Raw genomic sequence first — 23,623 nt, 5'->3', positions numbered from 1 at the left:
TTATTCCTGAAAACCAAAACAGCACTTACAAGTTTGTTGCCTCAAACACGAAAAAACCTTTGAACTATTACAGGATTGTGTGACTATATAATTATTGAGCAAATTGTATAGCAAATCGAAGTCTTCACAAACAATTAAGTTCAGATTATATGAGAGGATGCCCTGACAGCAATGTACACTTGTGGATTTTTTTTCACATATATCCATATTTTATATATCTCATATAATTGTCTGCGTAATAGCTCATGTGTGATGATAAAAATTTTATATTTAAACATTCTCTGATCTATCTATTTTCCAGGTTTGTAAAAAAATGATTGAATGATTGCAAAAATAACAGATTAAAATATTGTGCTTTGCAAGCACTTACTAAACAGCCAATGACACCAACATTCTTTCTACTCATACTTTGAGAAATTTAAAAATGGAACAACACTTAAGTATTGGGTGATAAACTGAACCGACAGAGGTTCAAAAATTATAGGTGCAGCTTGAATAAGCATGCATAAACTTTGTTAAATATGATGTAAAAATCAATCCGGTTGCAATACTGTCAAAAAGAAATGAATCTTACCAGGATTTGTAAAATCAGATTTGTATTTATGATAACCAGTTTTATAAACAATCCAGATTTAAATGATTGCCAAAAAGTGCCAAAATTTTAATATTTGCTAATAATTGAAATGATAAATGAAGTAAATACAATGAAAATTACTAATTTGCCTACATAAATTTTGCAAATATTCCACGTTTTGCCATTAGCTAATCAGTATTTGGGGTAAAGTGAAAAAAATCAATACACAGTTTCAAATTTTTAGTTAAACATCGTATTGAAAATTGACCATGGAAAAAATGATCTTTTTGTTAACACTTTCGAAAAGAAAATTTACAATTCTTTTTTTAAGTAGGTTTACTGCCAATAGCTACAGTGCCATCATGTTAAGTGTATTTTAGCTATAACAACAAGGAGAAAAAAGATTAACAAGAAAGTGACAATAATTAAAATGGCGTTTTTATTAAAATTATGTAATTGATATTGAGGTGTATGGTCAGGTGAATGAATGATATACTTGTGTGCGCCTAGAAGGTGCACAAAAATTTGTGGCACCAACCTAAAAGCTTGTGTACCTAAGCAACCTCACTATCCAGACATATACAATTAAATCAGAAATTATTTTTCAACAACATATAGTTATTGCATGACGTATTTAGAACCATTATAAGCTCTGTTAATAATATTATTTGTCAAGCATTTCGAGCTTCAACTGCAATTTACAGCAACACCCTTATATTTGTTTAAACATTTTTCTAGATATGTAACTAACTTTATCCATGTAAAGCTCTTTGCAACAATTACAGTCACAATGAGATGAAACACTGCACTGACTGTGACCTTCTTATGGACTCGACAGATTTAGGAACGACCCGAAAAACAAGAAAACTTAGCCAAGGAGAAAAAGCAGATGTCCTTGACAGTTTTATAGCCATTATATCAATATTGACATTCCTTGCTGACATTGGCACAGACATTTTAGCAGCGCATCAATATTTTGTAAAATCTCATTGGTCATGGTTTGGTCTAACGGTGTTGTTCATTGTTATTCCGTCCATAGTGATGCAGTCACTGTCTTGTAAATGGTATTTTGATGATTATGGAAAACAGCCATGGTGGTCAAAGCTGTTACATATTTGCCAATTGGGGCCCGTACAAAGGTAAAGAATATTTATGTTTAAAATGATAATATAAGTATTAAAATGTTACATAAATATGTACACATTTTTTACAACACTTAATTTGAAGGAAACCTGTAAATGGACATAACTTTTTCAATTTGAAGCTTACAAATGTTCTTAAATTGTTAATTTTCCTCTTCGTCATTTTTGAAGCTTTAAGGAGCATTTCAGTACTTCTTGGACAAAGCGTTAAATGTTCTTAACATATTCTAAAGTTTTGAACCTCTGAAGCCATGTATTCTTATACTTTATTCTTTTCAAAACAGTGTATATATTTATGAAGTACAGGCATATATTACTGATCTAATTTGTTTTCTACCTTTTTGGTAAATAAGCTTATCATCCTCATATTTCGTATGCCTATTATAGCTTTGATTTTCATTTAGGTATTGTCAGGCATTTTGGTCTGGTCTTCGGACAAACTGCATGACAAAGATCGACATGGATGACTTTAACGATTATCTCACAAACTGGAGAGATGTGACAATGTTGCGATTAATTGAAGCATTTCTCGAGTCTGCACCCCAAGTAGTTCTGCAACTTTATATTCTGTCAGTAGTCGACCATAAGATTCAGTGGGATAAGGACTGGATCACCATACTTTCTGTACTGCTATCGATAACCTCTCTTGGGTGGTCTATAGTCTCGTACACTCATGCGTTGAGATTAAGCGCCAAAGACAAAGGGTTGTCCGTCTGCGGGTATACATTCCAAGTCACTTATCGGCTGTGCATGGTGGCTTCGCGCGTCGTCGCGTTAGTTTTGTTTGCCACCCAATTTGAGTGGGTTGTGTTTGTGGTGTGTTTCGTGCATTGGATTGTTATGATTTGCTGGTTGCATTTTCAGGGAACGCATTTTTGTTCCAGCCCCAACACGCCAGATCGTAGCGAGGGCGTCGAGAAATGTTTGGACCGTTTGTTTTCTGTTCTCATGGGTTTCATTCATATATTTTGCTTTATAAATACACAAGAGGGAGCAACGAGACAGCGTGTGATGACTTATTATATTTTGATCTTTGTTGAAAATACCCTCATGATCGCAGCTTGGTACCCCACTAGACGGAATTCGTTTGGTTGGCTGGAGTATAGCGCTGGGTCTTTTGTTTTTGGTGGGTTTCTTTTGGGATTAATTAGCATGTTAATTTATTATAAATTATTCCATCCGAATCAAGACATTACTGCGGGATGGTTCTGTTGCGTCATGTGTTCAAAAGATGACAGTCAAACCGAAAGTATATTTACTTCTTCGACGAGTGAGAACTGCTCACGTAAAATCACTGACTCGCCGACTAGTATGTATCACGTTAGCGTCAGTGTTACGCCAAAGCCAGGCAGACGGTTTATTAAAAAATCCGACCATTTAATACCTATCGACATCGAATTTTCATCGAGAGGTGACCGTTCACCCGGTAAAACACGTCGTATTAACGAACAAGTTTACCAAATTGCCGAAAGTGGTCAATTAGAGGAAAGAAAAGAGGACCGTGGCGGCGATAATAATATAAGTAACGGCGTTACTGAAAAAGAAGACGTAAACCGTAACAGTTACGGCAGTCTGGATGTTCCGCACAGGCGTCACATTTCGAGCAATGGAAAAAAATCTGAATTCGTATCTTCTTTCGACCAATCAGGTTTGATAACGAAAATAGTTATATAAATTATTTTAATTTTAATTTATTACTAATATTTATGACAATAAGTAGCTAGGTACTTTTTATTAATTATACAAATGCAATGAAAGGATATTTATATTTTCTATAAAATACATTTTTCATAGCGCATTTGTGTTTTGATAAAGCTAAGTAAAAACCTTAGAATGTGCTTAGGAAAACTTTTTAAAAATTGTCTCCAGAAAAGCAAAGATATCAGTGTTTTTCTGTTACTGCTGTACTGTATTAAGAAATTCCAACCAGAAGTCCCCGTGAAATAATACGCTGGCAAGCATGCATGTAAAAGTCACAAATGTAATCTCGTTTGGACTTATTGCATCACCTCAAAGTGAACGCCGTACTTCACCTTGGCCCTTGTTGTTTCAGTTTCAGTTTCACCATTGAATTGTCATAGGTAAAAAACTGACAATTGTAACGGTCGGGACAACCCTCAATTTTTTCTCGACTTTAAATTATTATATTATTAAAACTTTGACAGTAACGATAAATACCCAAGTATTATAATCTAAGACAGTTTCCGTTAATTCAAATATTCCAAAAATTGCGTCGCAAAAATGTATCTCGGCATGAAGTTTCTGTTCCGAAAATGAGAATGAAGAAAGTAAGGCTGTATCCTTTGAACGGTATGCAGGAGAATTTAGGTCCGTGTAAATTTTTTTTTTTTTTTTTTTTTTTGCATGACATCTTATGTTACAAAACAAAATTATCGCAGAGTTTATTTGTTTTATTTTTCAGAATTTTGACCTCATATCGAGAAAATAAATTCCACGGAAATTTCTTCCGGAAGTTATATCATTAGAGTTATTAAGAAATAAAAGGCAAAATTTGCAATATGTCTCTAACAAACTGCTCTACCAACTTTTATATCATTAGGTTATAATTTTCGCTACTGTTTTGTTTTACCTGTAAATTTAGTTCATTTTAATTAGGTTGTGTAAATGTTACTTCTTTTGTTTATACTTTCCATACATATTTCATATATTTATAAATTCTTTTTATGTAAAACGTGTTTAATTTTTCCTGAGAAAATTTTCTTCTTTTTTTTAAAAGTAGTTTTGCTTGGTCTTTATTATTACCCGTAAAATGATTCGCAGTGTCAGGGATTGTTTCTTGTCCCTGTGCTTTACAACGGAATCTTTAGTCTAACTTTTTTATCAGTGGTTGCTTAACCACACTGCTCGTTAAAGAACCAGGATGGTTTTCCTTTTGTTCCCTTGATTCAATAATCCACAGGAAGGCCAACACTTGACCTATTCGGGTCATTTGAGTTGCAACATAGGTAACATTAAATATACCTATGTCTACGGCAAGTAATAAACACAATTTTTTGATAATGAAAATATAAATGAAAAATAGTAAAAAATAGAAAATGTTTTGAAAGTTTTCTCTTAATGAATTATTGAGATCTCGTCATCCACCTTGTTCATTATTAGCTGTAGACGAGATCTCACTGTCGAACATTTGATTCTTGGTCGATAAAAACATCTTGTTGAGTATTTGTTTTTAATGTCACTCATAAAATGTTCAATTATGTCCTGCGTGGACGTATTTGATTCGATAAATCTTTCTTTTAAAGATTTTAAATTAGCTTCCAGTTCGCAATGTTGTTCTTGAAGCTTGGCTATCTGTGTTTCCTTACAGATTAATTCTTTCGATAAATTCGAAATCTCATCCTCTTTCCTGCAACGCTCTTGCTCAAGCTGTAACTGCAAAAGAGACATTTCTATAGCATGTTCAACGAGCAGTTTAGCAACGGTGCTTTTATTCTCTTCAACGATTTGTTCCTCCCTTTTCTTCATATATGTCAATTCTTGATTCTTCTCCTTGATGTTGTGTTCGTATTTTGACATTGTTGATTTTAAACCACCAACTTCTTGAAGCTGCATCTCATTCTTTTTCTTAAGGTGTGCTATCTCATTCAACAGGTGTGCACGTTCATCTTCATAAGCTTTTACTTTTTGTGTTGACTCCAAGAGTTGCACTGCTAAAGATTTACTACGTGTTTCCGCCGCTTCAACTTTCTTCTTATATTTTTCAACAGTTGCATGTAGATACGCATTTTGTTGATTCATCTTAAGTAACTTTTCATTAACAAACTTGTTTCCCAGTTTTGCATCACATAGCTCATTCTCAAGAATTCGATTTTGTTCCGAAATCGCATCATGAATTGAATTCAATCTTTGCTGATCAGCTTTCATTGCAGCTATGGTTGCATCTTTGGCTTCAATTTCACTAGCTTGCTTTACCATATCATTTTTTAATGATAAAATAATCGCCGTGTTACAATTTAGTTGTCGCGTCATAACACTGATACCAATATCGTTTTCCATTTTCTAAAAAAAAATGTATTTATTGTTTAAGAAATTATACCTTATTCAACCAAGAAATATTTGACATGTCACCAAACTTTGCGTAAAAATCTAGCAATGCATAGCCTAGTGGTTATGGAGGTGGTTACGAGGTTAGTGGTTCAGTCCACAGCGCGAGTATGTTAACCTCGGCCACGTGTCAACCCATGTCATGTGAGGGAAACTGGGTAAACAGTGCCGGTTTATATCTAACGTATACATTCAAAACACAGGAATAACATTTATAACAGTGTTTCCAACGCTAAACTAGCTGTCCTGTATATATATTTGGAATAATGCTTCAATTTGATATACGTATAGTAGGTAGTGGAGGTTCAATTAACTTATAAAACAGAGCAACAAAACTCACTTGATTGGACGCAATGTTAAGTTTTTCTTCATCTGCGACGATTGTTGCATTCTCTTCAAAAACGGTAACGTCTACCTCACTACTTTGTTTAACATCAACAACAGACTCGTTTTTTACAAGCTGGTTGTTGATAACTTGTTTATTTGATTTGTTTTTATATTGATTCTTCTTCGTCTTACGTTTACCCATCGTGAAAGTTTCACAAGCAAACTATAAATGATTTTTTTGTCTATGACAACAAATTTGACGTCAGTTTAAATGCAACGTCATCAAAATGGTGCCGTCTTCACAACATGGTTGCGTAATTCAATTTAATAGCGAAACGCTGACGCCAAAAAGCCATGAGCCATGAAACTTTATAAAATCTGCACAAAAAGAGAGTGTATTGATAGTGTAACTAGAAATATAAACAGAGGATAAGAGAAAAGAGAGAAGAATTTTTTTTCCATTGATAAAAAATATTACAAAAAGTTACATTACAAAAAATAATTATGGCAAATTGTGACTTGAAAATACATTATTGTCATAAGATTCCTAATAATTTAATGTAACAGCAAACATATTCTTAATAGTGTAAGGGCCACCTTGGTGGTTAAAAAAAGCAATCTAAATAGAATTTATTCAGCCATTTGTACAAATTGTAGACGATTAAGAACAAAACCTAAAAGCTTAAGTAAGCCCGCAAGTTATCTTTCTAAGTGTTGCAAAGATGATGGAGGTAGACGGATCCACGGGTCCACAGACTTTACAGTGAAATAGTTTTTTAGGTAAAATGGTGTGATCGAATGACTTTTGTGGATCAATAAAAACAGCGCATACATATTTGTCTTTGTCAAGAGCATTAATGATTTTCGTGGACAGTCACAAGTGGGCGCGCATCGTAAAATAAACTTTTCCGAAAACCGAATTGATTAAACGAGCTATATTACAGTTTAAGTTCTTCTTTCTATTTTTTTTTTGTTCTGTGCTATTATGATTACGACAACATGGGTTAAAAGAAAAGTATCTTTGTATAATGAGATATGTTATGCTGTGTCTCTTTGGTAGTCGATTCACTTGGAAGGTAAGGACCATCTGACTTCTTCCCTCATCAAGAAATCAAGCAATAGCAAACTCCTATGCTCGACTTGAACCAATATAATTTTTTATTAATAACATTTTTTTTTCTATAAAAACATTTAGGTAAGTGACCGGATCAACCTCCGCAATTATGTAATGTAAAGTTGTCAGTCGCGTCACCTTGAAATACAGCCGCTTTCTTAATCTCTTTAACGGGCTTCCTTTTCGCTTTCTAATATGTGGTTGTAGCATAACACCATATCATCAAAGCGAAAAATAATTTCTTGGGAGGATGATTGCCGGTTACCTCCTTCCCCCTCGGCTTCCTCCACCAACTCTCTTCTCCCCTCCTCCTCCTGACTGAGTAAAGAAACTCGTCCCAGACTTTTAAACCATCAACCGGTAACGATAAATATACTACAACGTTCGAATCGACAATGGCGGATGCGAAAGCAGCTCTCGTGCGCAAAAAAGCCAGAGGTTTTGCCAGGCCAACTGGTGCACCTCCTGCAGTAAAACCTTCATATGAAGTGCCAAAATGGTAAGCGTTAAATTTTTTCCCTTTTGTGTTAAACTTACCACTACACTAACAAATGATGTCCCCTTTTTTAGCGGCATTTATTACAAGAAATTTACTCAACTTCCCACCCTTTTAACCTTGTTAAATTTGTCTACAGAAAAGAGTACTAATGTTTTTACAACGACTTTTATATATATGTTATAAATCAGAATTGATCCTTTGTTTCTTAGGGTGTAGGGTATAATATTATAAAACAGGTTTCATTCTGATGATGCATGTTGTTTATAACGAGGGTGCCGATAAGCCGCATACCGCGTAAAAAGTGCGGGCGTTTTCAGGCGAGTTCGGCGTTTTGAAAAAAATTCAAGTATTTACCCGAAAAAACCTGCATAGAACCGAACAATGCCCGAAAAAAACAGACACTAAATATGATTCAAAAAAACTATAAAAATTAAAATAAACCTACTATGTGGCAGCGTTTTTGTTGGTTTTTGAAGAAGTTTACTTTTTAAATAACTTATATATAAACTTTAATAACTCCTTTCTCTTCAAGTGGCTTCTTCCCAACCATCGCCCGCATGGTTTGTTACAAGGAATTGCATGTTCCGGGCAAGTTCGGGAAAGTGAGGGCGGTTTCGGGGGACAACCGCCAATTTTGTTTGAAAAGTTGCCCGAACACGCTCGTATATATGTGGGCGTTTGCGGCTTATCGGCACCCTCTTTGTTTATATCCCCCTAGATTTCTTATGCAAAATAATGCAGACGGTAAAGTGTGGACCAGTTTGTTCCAAATTTTATTTTCCAATAGAGAAATTTTTTGATTTTGGAATTAAATATCGTTTGCATGATGTAGTTTAGATTTAGAACATTATTATAAAAGATGCTAATAGCCACAGTAGAAAAGTTTTAAACGGGTGACTCACTTAGGCCACCGTCAAAAATATAATTGGTTAGCGTCACCTGACCGAAGGCAAAAAAGGCAAAAGTTGAGTCGGGGAGTCAGTAAATTTGTAAAAAATAAACCAAACAATCCACGAACATTCTTCGACATGTACATTTAAAACGAATAACAAAATTTGGCTACGAAATATAGCATTTTTGTAATTTTTTGGGAAAAATTTTTATCCGACTGTCCAACCAACTCACTTTTATAATTAGAAATGACGCTAACGAAACATATTTTCAACGGTGGCCTTATCCATAGTACTTGGATGGATGTGCATATTTTACATGGCTAATCTCACTAATATCGAGGGATATACCCTGTCTATTATTTCCAGCAGGGGCTATGGCTTAGATGGAGAGTCCTTGAGCATTTAATGCTCATTTTGAGCTACGCAGACCCAATTAGGGCCCGCGTTCTACTAGACAACTCCCGGCAACATCCAACGGCCCACACATGGAGCCATCTCCCCAATTTCCCTCACATGGCTTGGGTTAACCTGGGGCTATAGTAACATTCACTCACCCATGTTGAATTGCCGTCAAGAGGAATCGAACCATGGTCTCCCGCACAGGGTACGAGAGCTATAACCACTAATCTACGGCGCCACTTACTTTAAAGAAAATCAAAAACAAACACAAGTTTGACAGAAGAGGAGATAGGCCACATCAGAACACATACCCTTCATGGTTCTAATCACAGGAAGTATGATCACAATTGATTTGCAACAGAAACTCCTCAGGCCTCATTCTGACAAACCTTTACTCTCAACCCTGCTCTACCTGTTGTAAAACGTGACCTAGAATAACCCACTAAAAAATACATATGTTGAAGTTTAAAACGCTACTCAGGCCTACGAAATAGAGAAAAAAGTTGTAATTATGTATGTTTGAATATTATAACGTGAATTAACATAATCATCATTCTCATCATCATCATTCTCGGCTTAATAGACTGTGTTAGATCTAAACTCAACTTCTCCTGTATCAAGTCTGTCCTTATAACCTCCTGCCAAGTCCTTCTCGGTCTGCCTCTGGGCTTTGCCCCAGGAACTATCAAGTCTCTACACTTTCTTACCCAATTATCCCCCCCCCCCCATTCTGCCGCAGCCAATTTAATCTTCTTATCTGGATAACATCTTTAATTCTACGGATACTTAACCTGCTTCTTAGCTCATCTGCACTCTTTCTGTCTCTCAGACTGGCGTTACACATCTACCTAACCATTCTCATATCATTCCTTTCTAAACGATCAAGATCTTCCTGCTTCACTGCCTATGTCTCACTACCGTACAACATAACACTTCTTACAACACAGGCCTCATACAGCCTACCTTTTACCTCAATTGACAAGACTCTGCTGGTCAACATAAGAAGTAACTCTCGGAACTTTTTTCAAGCATAACCTATCCTGCAAGTAACACTTCTTCCAACACCCTCTTCACTGCCCAACATATCACCTAAGTAACAGAAGTTCTCAACTATCTCTAACAAGCCACTGTTGTACATCATTAAAGCTGGAAATACTGCATTCTCGATAATCTCACCTTTGCAACGCTTGCATACAAACTGAATGTCAGCTCTTAACCTTCCACCAATATTACTACACTTCTTATGTACCCAATGCTTGCAAATTTGACATAAAATTGAGTCACTACCAACCCCTGCAAACTACACAAGGCTACTTTGCAACTAGAAGGTCACACTTGGCTGCAATGCTACTAAACATGACTTCAAACTTTGCTGCGTTCACCCTTAACCCTTTCTCTTCTAGTCCTTTCTTCCACTTCTCAAACTTTTCAACTAATTCTTCCATCAACTCTGCTATGAGAACCAAATCATCTGCACACTAAATTCATCACTAAGTGAATTGTTAATCTTGACACGACTTCTAGCATTGCTGTACATAGACTTACCATTGTAACTAGCCACTCATCCACACCTAATTTTCTCATAGCCCACCAAATAACTTTATGTGGCACTTTATCAAAAGTTTTCTCTGAATTTACAAAGGCAAAATAGAGATTCTTTCTCTTTCCTAAATAAAAGTATTTAGGAAAGAGAAAGAATCTCTATTTTGCCTGAAGCTGTCTGAGTAAAAATATTGCATCTGTAGTGCCACGCCCTAGAACAAAACCAAATTGCATTTTATCTTTATCAATTCTTTCTCTAAGTAACTTATATCAATCACTCTTTCAATAACTTTCATTACTTGATCAACCAACTTCAAACCTCTATAGTTACCTCTTTCTAATGCATCGCCCTTGCCCTGGAAACAATTCACTATTACACTTGACTGCCACTAACTGGGAATTGCACCATCCCTTATAATCTGATTAGCAAGACTTGTAATAAGCTCAACTCCAATATATCCTGATGATTTTACCATTTCTGCAACAATACCTGATACTCCTGCAGCCTTGCCAATCTTCAATTTCCTAATAGCCTCCACTACCCATTGATCTGCATAGCTGGCCCTTCTACAACATCATCATCAGACAAATTATCATACATGCAATCATCATACATGTAATTATTAAATAAATAAACAAGGGCTTGACAATATGTTTTTCACCCAGGCTGATCAACGCTAACAACTCATTGAGACATCTGTGTAAGCCCTGAGATGCCATCTATGATGGTTTTGACATCTAAATACAAACACAGCCAGAGACATGCGTATTTATACATCTTTCAGCGTGTCTGGATTATACACTGGCTAATAAAGTTCGGAATTCTTGCTAACTCACCAAAATTGGCATATATGTGAGGGCAAGCTTAATCGACTTTTTGTATAAATTTGCTCTTTTCACGGAAGAACTTTTCAGAACTCAAGTGAATTATTCCTAAATTTCTATTGAGTATAGGTTTGTCCCTACGGATTACTAAGCTCTCTTTGAGTTGCGTTTATAGCAATTTTTGTAGCTTTGTGCTTGATGAATATAAAACTGGTTTAGTTTTGACTCTAATTTCCAGAAAACATTTCATCGGTTTTTTCTATAGATTTCATTTGGAAATGCGCCATGGTATGGCTGAAACGTTGGTAAAAATAATTATATTTCACCTAAAAGAGTTTTTGTTCTTTTTCCCTTTAATGATATATTAATTGGAAATCAGTAATTACTGATTTCCCATTAATATGACTGATGCTGATAATGTGCATCATTTCTTTTGTAGCTTGTATCAACTAACTTACAATACAAGTTAGTACACTCATAGTCTTCAAAATTTATATCAAATCCATTTTTTTTTTACTTTTTTGGCAAAACTTTTGACAAACTCTATGTAACATTTTGGGCAAGGGGTGGGAGTTGGGGGTTGAGTTAAATCTTTCTTTGTGGTAAAAAAAAAAATTTAATGACAAATGTCATTTGTTGCTTACCACTTATGTAATGAGATATAGCAATGTTTGTTGCAATTTTTTTTGAATAACAATTACAGTTTCCTAGGTACACATATCTTGTTTAACAATTGCAAGTTAAATGGTTTACCTTTTCTTGTGTCAAATGCCTTTACGCAAACAATATTTATTCAAAACAAATAAGATATACTGTAACTTTGGTGCTGTTTGAAAAATAAATACAGTGGCAATTACATGCAAATGTAGCTGAAACCTAAAAAATGAAATCAACAATGCAGAGATTAAAGTTGCAAGTTAACATGTTAAATTAGCCACTTTTTATATCTTTGTTTGGCCTCTTTTAGTTGTTTTGATATTAGATCCGACCAACACAATTTAATTTTCAGCAACACATCAACTTTCTCTTTGTTTACTTTATAGGGCTGGTAAGCCTCCAGCTGGTATGCATCTGGATGTCATGAAAGATGGAAAACTAATCGAGGTTCAGTTTTTTATGTATATTTTAATGCCCGTATACGTCTATCCTTCCGTCTGTCTGTCACTCAGGTTAACTGCAACGGGCGAACTCGTGGATTTTTCCATGGGCTAACGACTATTTTTTAATATTTGTAGTCTTGTTTTTCCTATCGGTCTTATCTTTTTGTCTTACCTAAAAAGGTAGGTTGGGAAAGGTGAAAAAAAAAATAAACAGATTTTTTTTTTAATTTTTGAATTTTATAGCAGAGTAAATCTCCTTCTGACCTTTCATTATAGCAAAACCCGCAGCTCAGTGAATTTGTTTTATACTTTAATTTGAAAAATCATAGATTTGTCTTATTTTTTTAGAAATTTATAGTTGATGGCAAAACACATTTTTTCTTTGGTCGTCAAAAGGAATATATAGATTTTACCATAGATCACAACTCCTGTTCACGGGCACATGCTGTTATTGTATACCACAAGCAACTACAAAGAATGTTTATAGTCGACTTAGGAAGTAGTGAGTGTTTATTACTTTTTTTTTTTACTTCAGTTTTATTCCACTTTGGCTCCTACGCTTAAGAGATTTTTTTTCAGTGTCACATTGTGGCAAGCAAGCACCCTCGTTAAATTCTCTTTAATTCTGTTTAAGAAAAACTAAAGAATTTAAAAACTTCAAATATTTTTGTTTGTCTTTTTCACCTATAAATCTGACAATGCATTTATCTTCCTTCAGACCTTTGTTCTTGTTTCTTTTTTGTTCGTATGTTCATTTTATTTCAGAGATAAATTTTTTCCAAAAAGTATAAATTATGTCATTTCCTCCCCTAAAACACCATTAAAATCTTCTTTAATCTTTCTTACGATTTTGACAAGTTTTCTTAAATTTCCACCCGTGAATTGCGAAGTCAGAGCAACAATACATAAGTGCGGATCAAGAACAGATCAAGGACACTCCCCCCTACTTCTGAAATGTTTTTTAGTTCTAAATGCCCTAGGTACTTTTTTAGATTTTTGAATACCAGCCTTCTCATGAACTTCTCGTCTTTCTTTTCAGCACATGGAACGTTTTTAGGCTCAATCCGTTTAGAAGCAAACCATCCAATGCAGTTACCTATAGACGAAGTGTTCAGTTTCGGTGCATCTACAAGAACTTGGATGTTGAGAGAAAAACCAAATATGCCAAACGCGATAGACACCTCTTTAAATTCTAGTGTAAATGAAAACACGGAAAGCGACTCTAATAACGTCAGCCTATTGGGTTTACCTGAAGCTGAGCATGAATTAAACGTGAGTATTTTTATATTCAAGCAATCGTATTGTATAGTAAGTATGGGGTAGCAGATAGTACAGTAAGTGCTATCCAGGGAGTGGCGACCTTGCCCTTAGTCAGCCGTGACCATGACCACCACCAACAGCACTCGGTGAAAATGGTAACAGGATCATGTACAAGAGTAGACGAGAACTCTTTACTGTTCTTCAAGTTGTGGCGTACTTGCTCACGTTAGCCAAAAGACAAAACAACAAAAACAAACAACAACAAATGAAGCCTTTTGTGATGGCAAAGAAGCATGAAGCTGAAGGCAATTTATCGAGTAAACGAGAACTCTTTACTGTTCTTCAAGTTGTGGCGTACTTGCTCACGTTAGCCATGCAACAGCGACGAATATGAAGATGAGGAATGATGATAAAGAAAATAAAGATAATACACAAGACTCCATTATCAGTTACTTAAAAAGTTGATTTATTTGGGTCAAATCTTTGACAGCCTTAACGACGACCAAGAAGAAGAAGAAGAAGAAGAAGAAAAAGCAAGAGAAAACCTGAAAATGTTATGACTGACAAACTGAACCGGTGACAAAAATAATAATAATAAAATAATAATAATAATAATATATGACCTGTTACGTTTCTCACGAGGGGCACTTTTTCCTTGAAGATGTCATTTGCAGGTGTTGTTTATATATTGGCGTAGAAAAAATGTGTGTATTTTAGAGAGAAAAATGTCAGCTCTATTCTTTAAAAAGCAAAGTAATTTCTTTCACATGGTTCCGCTCGCGATTCTTAGTGTCACACAAAACGAATTCATTCTGTGTTAAAAGATGGACCAGAAAGAAAAACCCCTTTTGTAATAGTAACATGGTTAGTAGCGCACCATGGAAGTTTGGAAATTTGGACTATATTTAAAAATCTTGTGAAAAAAACTTGCAAAAAACGCGATATTCAGGAGAAAACTTTTGACTACGTACACTTGGGTATGAGCCCTGTGCTAAAGGCCGTATTATTTTTAATACTTTTTTTTTCTCGTACGTTTATGTTTTTTTTTAAAAAAATAACATTTTTCCAACGTGTAGGACCTGACGGAATTCAACACTGCACACAATCGTCGACTCGCCACTCTACCCATCGATGACTCTAATAACCTTCTCTCGCGAAAACGAAGAAGAAGTTCACATGGTGTGTCGTTCTCCGAAGAAGACACCATCATCAATCCAGGTAAGATTGTCTGTTTAAACATTCTTTTTTAATTTGTATTTTTTAAGAGTGATTTTACTGAACTGAACCCTTCTTCAGAGATTTTTAAGATTTTTTGAAATTTACGCAACAAAAGTTCAGAAAAAATTTTCGCTATGTATTTCTGCATAATCTAAATTTTCGTTGATTTTTATTTTGCAGAGGATGTTGATCCAACTATTGGTCGTTTCCGTAATCTCATCTCCACCGAAATTATACTACCGAACAAGGTAAGGTTATTTCTTTTGAATAAAATTTTACTTAAGGAAAGAAACTTTTGCGGTAACTTTACCTCATTTTCCGCAAGAGTTTTTTACGCAAGACACGCCTAAGTTGCTTAAACGCGAAAATTTATTCTTGCGAAATCTCAAAAGATGAAAGAAAAACCGTTAAAATTTATTCTTGCGAAATCTCAAAAGATAAAAGAAAAACTGAAAAAATACAACACAGCTAAACTTTAAGTCAAAATTTAGTCTACTGATTTAGTATCAAATTTCGATTTTATTGCAAGGAATACGAAACTCTCAAATCTTCGCGAGACATCTTGATGCTTGCAGCAACTCAGCGCTTATCGAAAATTAATAGTAAACTTTTCTTTTTTAACGTTTTCTTTTAGCAACGTAAACTCAGCACAAATTCGGACCATGAAAACACGGATGCACGCATCACAAAGACCCAACAAGACTTTCAAACAAATAACTTATATAGCGATATAACTCCTGACTCGTCGATAAATGCGGGATTGAAAATTTCGTCCGCACCAGACGTTGAAGAGCCTGACGTCTTCTTTAAACGTGCTGTTGTTACAAACATTCCTCAAGTCACTCGAATTACACCGATTGAAACTATAGAGCGCAATAGCCAAGAACCGCACAAAAAGAAATACATGAAAGAGGCGTGGCCGGGTAGAAAACCCAAGGCGCAAAACCTCTTAAGCGTGTAGTAGAAGTAAGTAGCCAACGGGTAAACGCAGTGAATTAACAGCTTTAACTTTGAAGAAGAGTATCGGAGAGGTTTTTTAAATGTGTACATAGTGATATTTTGGAATATTTCGTCTAAATATAGTGTGTATTTATGTGTTGACGTACGTACCTCTTCTCCCTAATAGGGTAGCAGATAGTTCAATACAACTATCCAGGGAGTGGCGCCCCTGCCCTTAGTCAGCTGCGACCATGACCAGCACCAACAGCAACCGGTGAAAATGTTATTAGGATCATGTACAAGAGTAGACGGGAACTCTTTACTGTTCTTCAAGTTGTGGCATACTTGCTCACGTTAGCCAAAAGACGAAACAACAACAACAACAACAAACAACAGCAACAAAGCCTTTGTGATGGCGAACACGCATGAAGCTGAAGGCAATTTATCGAGTAAACGAGAACTCTTTACTGTTCTTCAAGTTGTGGCGTACTTGCTCACGTTAGCCGAAAGACGAACAACAACAACAAACAACAACAAATGTAGCCTTTTGTGATGACAAAAAAGCATGAAGCTGAAGGCAATTTATGGAGTAAACGAGAACTCTTTACTGTTCTTCAAGTTGTGGCGTACTTGCTCACGTTAGCCGAAAGACGAACAACAACAACAAACAACAACAAATGTAGCCTTTTGTGATGACAAAAAAGCATGAAGCTGAAGGCAATTTATGGAGTAAACGAGAACTCTTTACTGTTCTTCAAGTTGTGGCGTACTTGCTCACGTTAGCCAAAAGACAAAACAACAAAAACAAACAACAACAAATAAAGCCTTTTGTGATGACAAACAAGCATGAAGCTGAAGGCAATTTATCGAGTAAACGAGAACTCTTTACTGTTCTTCAAGTTCTGGCATACTTGCTCACGTTGGCCGAAAGACAAAGGTGATGATGACTAATGATGATGATGATGATGAAACAAAAGACTCTATTGTCAGTTTTACTTAAAGTTGATACATTAGAGCAAATCCTTGACAGACTGTACAAACATCTACGATGATGTAAAATGACGACGAAGAAGAAAAAAAAGAAGAAGAAGAAATATATAGAACAGTTTTACCTGTTCTTCCAGTAAACAAACATTTTAGTTTTAAGGGTTGACCTCCTTGCTGGTGTTAGTCGAAATTTTGACAATAAAAATGACGATGACGATAATTGACGAAAAGTTTTTTTGTAATTTTGTAAGGGAAAGAAAATGGTGGTGGTTTTTTTTCAAACTTTGTTTATTTTTAATTTCTACTTGGATAGCTACTACAAGCAAGACCCCAAGGAAAGTAGATTACTTAAGGATTTTTAGAATATCGTCCGGTACATTAAGTTTAAAAAACTTCAGCAAAAATTTATTCACTTCTTACCGGCAAAATTTATCAACATGTTACTTTTTGCCGACTTACCTTAATGCCTACTAATGTTCGAAAAAAGCGATTGTTTTTTAAAGCAAACACTATTGATATAAATGGGTATAATCATACATGCAAAAAAATTTAACGAATTATCCTTTTTATATAATAATTTTAACTCCAAAAAACCTAAAAATCTTTATTATTTAGGCATTCTAATTCTTAATTCACAGGATATAAAAAGCAAAAATCGGCGAAAAAACTCAAGTTGCTAAAATTGCTTGGTCGCTGAAAAAAGTCGGCCAAAATTATTTGGCGTTAAAAAGTGTTGTAACTCACTATAGTAAAATTTGTCCTCTTCTTCAGTGTATCTTATAAAATGAGTATTTCATAATTTTGGCGCGGATTTTATTAAAATTCAAATATAAAAATAAATTCTCACATTAAGCTAGTTTTTATAAACTGAAACTTTCGGGCGAAAAAAAGCTCGTTTCGTTCATCCACTCCTATAATATCCACGCATAAAGTGTCCAATAAATTATGGAGAGACAGTTTAGCGAATTTATTAGTTCGACACCTCAAGTTATACGCGGTATTTCCGATGTTCAAAAGATAATCGATATGCAGTTTCGCTTCGGCTCTATGGAGGAGGGTTTTGGTGAGCATGCGTAGTAGAGTAAGAGAAGATATAAATGTAGAGACTAAAGAACGCGGTCTTTCTGTACTTTACTCAGATGTACATCAGTACGCTAAATTTTACCTTAAAAATTTAAACGACTCTCCAAACAATAATTTTTTTATGTAATGATGGTTCGAAATGCTACACGTGACATGGTAACATCGTTGGTACATGGTATAATACTAAAAGTAGAGCACGTTAAAACGAAGATGCAAAACAACAGATTTATCTAATAAACATCCTCATATTTAATGTGAAGGTTTTTTCAACTTGAAAATAGTTGCGACGACAGCATTTCGTTTTGGCCTGAGGAAAACTGTTGTTTTTTAGGCCAGACATTATTTTATATATATGGTTGTAAATTAGGCACATCAAGCGAGCTAGATATATTAAGACTAACTGCACTGTACTGCTGGGTTTTAGAACAATGTAAAAAACCAGTATCTCTGTTATTTGTAGTTTTCTATTACCCTAACTTTAAGAGTAAAAAAGAAATGACATTTTGATATCATGGTCATGCAGTTTGAACTTGTGAAAGTTCATTTACAAATAGTTACAGCGGACTTAGGATGGTATGGTTACCTTAGAAAGTAATCGCGATTCTTCGTTCTGATTCATCAAGAAAATTTTCTCGCATAAAAAAATACTAAAGTAAGTTATTCGCGAAATTTAATTATCTCAAAAAAATATTCTGACTCGCGAATATAAGATATTTTCTGCATTAACTGATTAATTTGAGTTAGGAATGGAAGATGTCATAGAAAACTGGCACGAATGTAAGAAGACTATTCTCTAAGCAATTCCCGCGAAAGATTCGCGAACATCGTAAAGTAAAGAAAACCAGCTTTTCCCCAGGGAGGTTTCAAGTCAAGGGTGGAAGTTGATCAGCATTAATTTCACCCTCGTCTCTGGTTTTTCTTTTGTCTTGTTGATGAGTCAAGGGTGTAGTAATTTGATAGGGAGGGGAGTTAATCGACATTTCATTCTCTTTTGTTTCCAAATGCTGGTAAATGTGGTAAAATATTTCGGAATTTATTGTCCCCTCTCATCCCCCCACTCCTCACCCCCAGCCCTCACCTCCTACATACACATACACACAAATAATATCTGATATCATAGTTGGCTATGACTTCTTCCACCGCTTTTTCAAGTGTTGATATTCATGACAGTATAAAACACATATTGCATATTTTTCTGTAAAAATATATATTATATACAAAGTAATTTTTAGTACAAGAGCTCAACTTTCGTCAATTGGGATGCCATTTTTTATTTTCATTTCAAACTTCTGCCAGTATTCTCTATTGGTTTGATCATTTATTCTACAAAAAGAAAACAGTAAACAAAGAATGTTTTAGAAGTCACATGATCGTTCTGAAGCTTCATTTTCTAGTTAAAAATCTCGCCGGTTGATATCAAAATGAGTAGTCTGTTGGAGCATCCGGCATTTTAAGGTAATTATACTTGGCCGGACGTTTTTCATGCCCCTTGTCTTCCCCAGGCGACTTGTCATAAGATATCATAATATAGTACAACAATAACAAATGAGAAACTTGTCTGTCTCGCTGTCCCCAAAAAAACAATAGAAAATGAGAAAAAGCCTACTTACTCATCTCGTTTGATGCTGTTTGCTTCGTTACCTCGAGGTGAATCCTAAAATAAGTAGTTACAAAATTAAAACAGTAAAAACACACAATGGAAAATACAGCTAAATGCGTTTAATATTCTACCTCATCCCTGGTTGGTTTCCGGCTATTAAATTCTTTTTCTAAAGAAAGAAGAAAGAAAAAGTTTAAAAACAGTCATTGAGCGGATTTTTTTAGTGTAATAGAATAAGGAAAGTTTTTTAACTTACTTGAACCTGTTTTTGGATCTGTAGAAACACCACCTCCACCGCCAGATCCCCCACCTCCACCGCCACCTGTTCCACTGCCGCCTCCACCTCCACCGCCTCCAGCAGTACCTGGTGGCGGGGGTGGTGGGGGAGGAGGTGGAGGTGGAGGAGGAGGAGGTCCTGGAGGTGGTGCCGGTTTGTCAAATGTAGTACTAGTAGCGCTGTCTGCTCCACCACCACCGCCTCCTCCTCCACCACCACCGCCAGGCGAACCAACACCGCCTCCACCACCAAAACCTGCGCCACCTCCTAAACCATTAGATTCAGCACGACCTTCGCCACCTCCTCCAGCTTCGGAACTGTCAACACCACCACTCATTCCTGGCCCGCCCTCAGTGGCGTACCTTTCTAGTGAAGTTACGCGAGCTACCATAGGCATGATGTTCAAATAGTCGCATTCACTGGGTTGACAAATTCCTGGATCTCCCTTTGGACCCTATAACAAAAACATAAGACTTTTGATCATCAAAAAAGATCTGTACCTGTTAGTATGTTTAAATATAAAAAACGAACTTACTGGAATACCAGGTGGACCAGATGGACCTGCGGGCCCAGTTGGACCCTAAAATTAAAATTCATAAATTAATTACATGTAGATTATTTACATGATTTTTAGCTGATTAGTCTATAAAATACGATTGGTTGTTTTATACAATGCAGCTGCTGATTGTCAATTAGAATTAGTAGTTATTTTTATTTCTTTATTTTTGATTTTTCTAACAATATTGTGAAAGGTCTGCAAACACACAGAACTATTTAAATTTAGAATATTTTTTTAGATCGCATCTTTCCAAAGCGGGAACTTTTCTAAAGCAATCAATAATGTTTGACCGCAACCGCAAGTGTCTGTTTAAGGGAAGGTTCCACTGTAACCACCAACATGAAGTAGGTAACTTACATCAGGTCCGTCCGCACCATCCATTCCGTCAGCGCCTTTCATTTTAATTTGCATGGAATCTCCAAGCTGAAGTTAAAAAGATGAAAACATATTAAAAAGCGCGGGAAATTACCATTGAAACAATATTTAAACCCAGCACACTTACAATGCTTTGTGGAGAAGCTTCAATATTGAACTTTTTCGCATGGTGTTTCGGTGCTTCAGCTATTCTTGTTTTCTTTACTTTTACCGTCTGAAATAGATACGATAATTTGAAACGATTGTGTGGAAAAAAGTTGCTCAACGTGATAAGTTTATTTCAAAAGTAATATTATATTTTTATATAAGCAACCGGTTACTGACCGGCGAAATTTGTTAGTGACTTTTGGCGATAAATCAAAAGTCATCCTCCTCCTCCTCCTCCTCCTCAGGGTTTTTCGTCTATTATCGAAGCCACTAGCGCTTACTTGATGGCTTTTTCGCCTTCGGTTTTAATGTCAAAAAGGTAAAAATTCCTGGGGAAGAGGTTGTCAAAAAGCGCAAGAATATCATCAGAAAAATAATAGTAACGCGACCTTAAAATTTTATAAATATGTCTATTGTGTATTGTGCACGTTGTCTGGCATTAAATAACAGTGGTTTTGGATGTCACTTAGTTTTTGTGAAATCATATACAGACAGTAAAATTTAGGGTTTAAATATAACTTATGTGAACTTGACGATGGCGATTACAGCAAAAAAATCTAGGGACGAGAACGTGAAAATCTTGCAACCAAAAGCAACTTGAAGTAATGCAACCTCGTCCCCAGGGGATCTTGTATCTCTTCTGACATCGGAAAGGTGATACGTATCCGCCATCCCGATGTGAAAAAAGATACAAAATACCCGCGTGGGGACGAAGCTGGGAGTAATGAACTGAGGCACTAGTTACTTTTAAAAGAAAGGTATTAATTCAGAACCACGTGGTGAAAGTAACCCATGAAAGCAGTATTTTTAAAGCGTTTATAGCCATAAAACTTGTTGCGGAACCTATCCTCATGTTTCCATTCAAGTTTCAAGTTTTTTGTCGCATTATCGTATATCAAGCGTTTGTTTAAAAGTTAAATTTCATAACATATATCTTATATGTAGATAAAAATGATTGTATGTGTTCTCGTAGCTTGTGGAAACATCCGTTTAAACGATTCTTTATACGAATCAGGTAGATTTTTGTTACAGTCATACGACCTTTGTTGCATGTTAAGCCTCAATTTCATCAATTATTCTTAACATATAAAAACATATACCGGTTTTAGCTAGGCGACACATATTTATAACGGTAGAATTTTATTATACTGAAATGTTAATACTCTGTTAAGTTTGTTATGAATAATAATTTCAGGTTATTTCTTAACCTCGTCCCCAGGGCTTGTTAGGCTTTTTATATTTGGATGGCTGTCCAAATATAAACAGACTAACAAACCCTGGGGACGAAGTGGGCTAACTCCAAATCCCACAAATACACGAATCATGTAACCGATTGGATCTGTTGTACTAGTACCAGATGAATATGTATTTTAACCTTGGTTTGATTCTTGACATAAGAGCCTAGTGAATCTTATAGGGAAAATTCTCGTTCCTAGAATATTTTTCCTTTAACGTTGGATGTGGTCTAATAATAACGGCTATTTAATCAAGAGAACCTAGGCACGAGGATAGGGCAAAATCTTGATAATAATTTAACATGCACGATACAACTTTTGGGTCACTTCTCGATGTTTTCTATTGGCTGTAGAGTATAAACTGCCTTACCTTGACGTTGTTAAATTTGCTGTATTTGTTGCTGCGGTGGTGTTTAGACAAGCAACACGTGATCAAAATGAACAAAAGAGGAAGCTGGATCCGCATCCACATCATTAATTCTGTAGAAATAAAATACACCATAAACATACGCTATGCAACTTAGATTAAGCTAAAGGGGTAGCTATATTTAATAGAATCACAAAAAGTTTAAAATTCATTTCAAGGGGTACACGTTTCTCGCATTAATATTCTTAGACCAAAAATATCTGATCACAAAAAGCATCTCACCTCTTTTCAAAAAGTATAAATATATTTTTTTCAATCCGCCATTTTAAATTATAATGCTGAAGTGAGATACTTCGTTTTCTACATCACTTTCTGTATGATGTTGCTCGTACAAGCGTAAATGATGCGTGAGATTATATTTTGATTATTCGAACAATCGAACCAACGCTCGAAAAAAATTTATATAGTGCTGCAAGTGCAATTAATGATCGTCGAGATGGAGACATGCTGTTTCAATGCAGCCTCGACCCCAGGACTCTCTTTTTTTATACCGAGACGGCGAGGCAAAATTTTCCGCCATCCCGATATCAGAAAAAGTAATACAGCTAGCTGGCTACCTAACAAGATATTTCTAAACTTTGAAGCTACCAATATATTTCTTAAAGTTCTTTTATCATAAATATGATATGAAAAGAAGCTGTGTCACGTTGAAAATGCGTTACTTTCTTGGTTGATATCAGTGACGGCGTAGACACGGCCGTGACTTCTAATTTGTCCCAATTAAGCCTCGGTTTTAAACAGAGTTTAATCAGGACATGTTCATTTGAACTGTTTTAACAACAAGGAAGTCCAAATGTTAAATTTAGCAAGCAAATAACATTTTTTCTAAATTTTCAGGAACAAAACATGTTTTTCGGACATATTTGTCAAAGCAGATGGTATCAACCTACTCCTCTAGGCTACTTTTGACATACAGAGAAAAAACCTGGGAAAGAGGTTACAGGTGGTAAAAAATAAAAGGTAATGTTGTATACTGTATGTCAATGTTGTATCATCGTCCCCAGGGTTCTCTTACGATTGTAATATGAGGCTAAGA

General features: G+C 35.5%; 4 protein-coding genes across 4 annotated transcripts; 2 read left to right on the top strand and 2 right to left on the bottom strand.

The window, feature by feature from the left end:
* Positions 1-917: 917 nt before the first annotated feature.
* LOC130654000 (XK-related protein 4-like) lies at positions 918-3,945 on the top strand. The gene is made up of 2 exons (XM_057456504.1): positions 918-1,713; positions 2,121-3,945. Exons 1-2 carry the CDS (start codon positions 1,370-1,372, stop codon positions 3,388-3,390), a joined length of 1,614 nt encoding a protein of 537 aa, XP_057312487.1. The 5' UTR covers positions 918-1,369; the 3' UTR covers positions 3,391-3,945.
* A 758-nt stretch (positions 3,946-4,703) lies between these two features.
* On the bottom strand, positions 4,704-7,353 carry LOC130654004 (uncharacterized). The gene is made up of 2 exons (XM_057456507.1): positions 6,122-7,353; positions 4,704-5,736 (listed from the first exon to the last, which is right to left on the bottom strand). Exons 1-2 carry the CDS (start codon positions 6,308-6,310, stop codon positions 4,792-4,794), a joined length of 1,134 nt encoding a protein of 377 aa, XP_057312490.1. The 5' UTR covers positions 6,311-7,353; the 3' UTR covers positions 4,704-4,791.
* A 141-nt stretch (positions 7,354-7,494) lies between these two features.
* On the top strand, positions 7,495-17,166 carry LOC130654005 (nuclear inhibitor of protein phosphatase 1-like). The gene is made up of 7 exons (XM_057456508.1): positions 7,495-7,721; positions 12,424-12,484; positions 12,829-12,982; positions 13,520-13,752; positions 14,817-14,958; positions 15,139-15,206; positions 15,593-17,166. The coding sequence occupies exons 1-7, from the start codon at positions 7,618-7,620 to the stop codon at positions 15,917-15,919; spliced, it is 1,089 nt and encodes a 362-aa protein (XP_057312491.1). The 5' UTR covers positions 7,495-7,617; the 3' UTR covers positions 15,920-17,166.
* Positions 17,167-19,139: 1,973 nt separating this feature from the next.
* LOC130654009 (collagen alpha-1(I) chain-like) lies at positions 19,140-23,044 on the bottom strand. The gene is made up of 9 exons (XM_057456512.1): positions 22,810-23,044; positions 22,531-22,640; positions 20,906-20,992; positions 20,761-20,826; positions 20,380-20,424; positions 19,824-20,298; positions 19,699-19,736; positions 19,578-19,621; positions 19,140-19,290 (listed from the first exon to the last, which is right to left on the bottom strand). The coding sequence occupies exons 2-9, from the start codon at positions 22,633-22,635 to the stop codon at positions 19,209-19,211; spliced, it is 942 nt and encodes a 313-aa protein (XP_057312495.1). The 5' UTR covers positions 22,636-22,640; positions 22,810-23,044; the 3' UTR covers positions 19,140-19,208.
* Positions 23,045-23,623: the final 579 nt, after the last annotated feature.

Source organism: Hydractinia symbiolongicarpus, chromosome 8, assembly GCF_029227915.1.
Source record: "Hydractinia symbiolongicarpus strain clone_291-10 chromosome 8, HSymV2.1, whole genome shotgun sequence".
Taxonomy (NCBI): domain Eukaryota; kingdom Metazoa; phylum Cnidaria; class Hydrozoa; order Anthoathecata; family Hydractiniidae; genus Hydractinia; species Hydractinia symbiolongicarpus.
The sequence above is the reverse complement of the archived record's forward strand: the minus strand, read 5'-3'. Positions and strand labels throughout refer to the sequence as shown.

Coding starts and splice junctions, on each gene's coding strand:
- LOC130654000 (XM_057456504.1), top strand. CDS start 1,370: ATGAAACACTGCACTGACTGTGACCTTCTTATGGACTCGACAGATTTA. Junction 1,714..2,120: donor CAATTGGGGCCCGTACAAAG/GTAAAGAATATT, acceptor ATTTTCATTTAG/GTATTGTCAGGCATTTTGGT.
- LOC130654004 (XM_057456507.1), bottom strand. CDS start 6,310: ATGGGTAAACGTAAGACGAAGAAGAATCAATATAAAAACAAATCAAAT. Junction 5,737..6,121: donor TTAACATTGCGTCCAATCAA/GTGAGTTTTGTT, acceptor ATTTTTTTTTAG/AAAATGGAAAACGATATTGG.
- LOC130654005 (XM_057456508.1), top strand. CDS start 7,618: ATGGCGGATGCGAAAGCAGCTCTCGTGCGCAAAAAAGCCAGAGGTTTT. Junction 7,722..12,423: donor TCATATGAAGTGCCAAAATG/GTAAGCGTTAAA, acceptor TTTACTTTATAG/GGCTGGTAAGCCTCCAGCTG. Junction 12,983..13,519: donor TATAGTCGACTTAGGAAGTA/GTGAGTGTTTAT, acceptor CTTTCTTTTCAG/CACATGGAACGTTTTTAGGC.
- LOC130654009 (XM_057456512.1), bottom strand. CDS start 22,635: ATGATGTGGATGCGGATCCAGCTTCCTCTTTTGTTCATTTTGATCACG. Junction 20,425..20,760: donor ATGGTGCGGACGGACCTGAT/GTAAGTTACCTA, acceptor TTTTAATTTTAG/GGTCCAACTGGGCCCGCAGG. Junction 19,291..19,577: donor AACAGCATCAAACGAGATGA/GTAAGTAGGCTT, acceptor TTCTTTTTGTAG/AATAAATGATCAAACCAATA.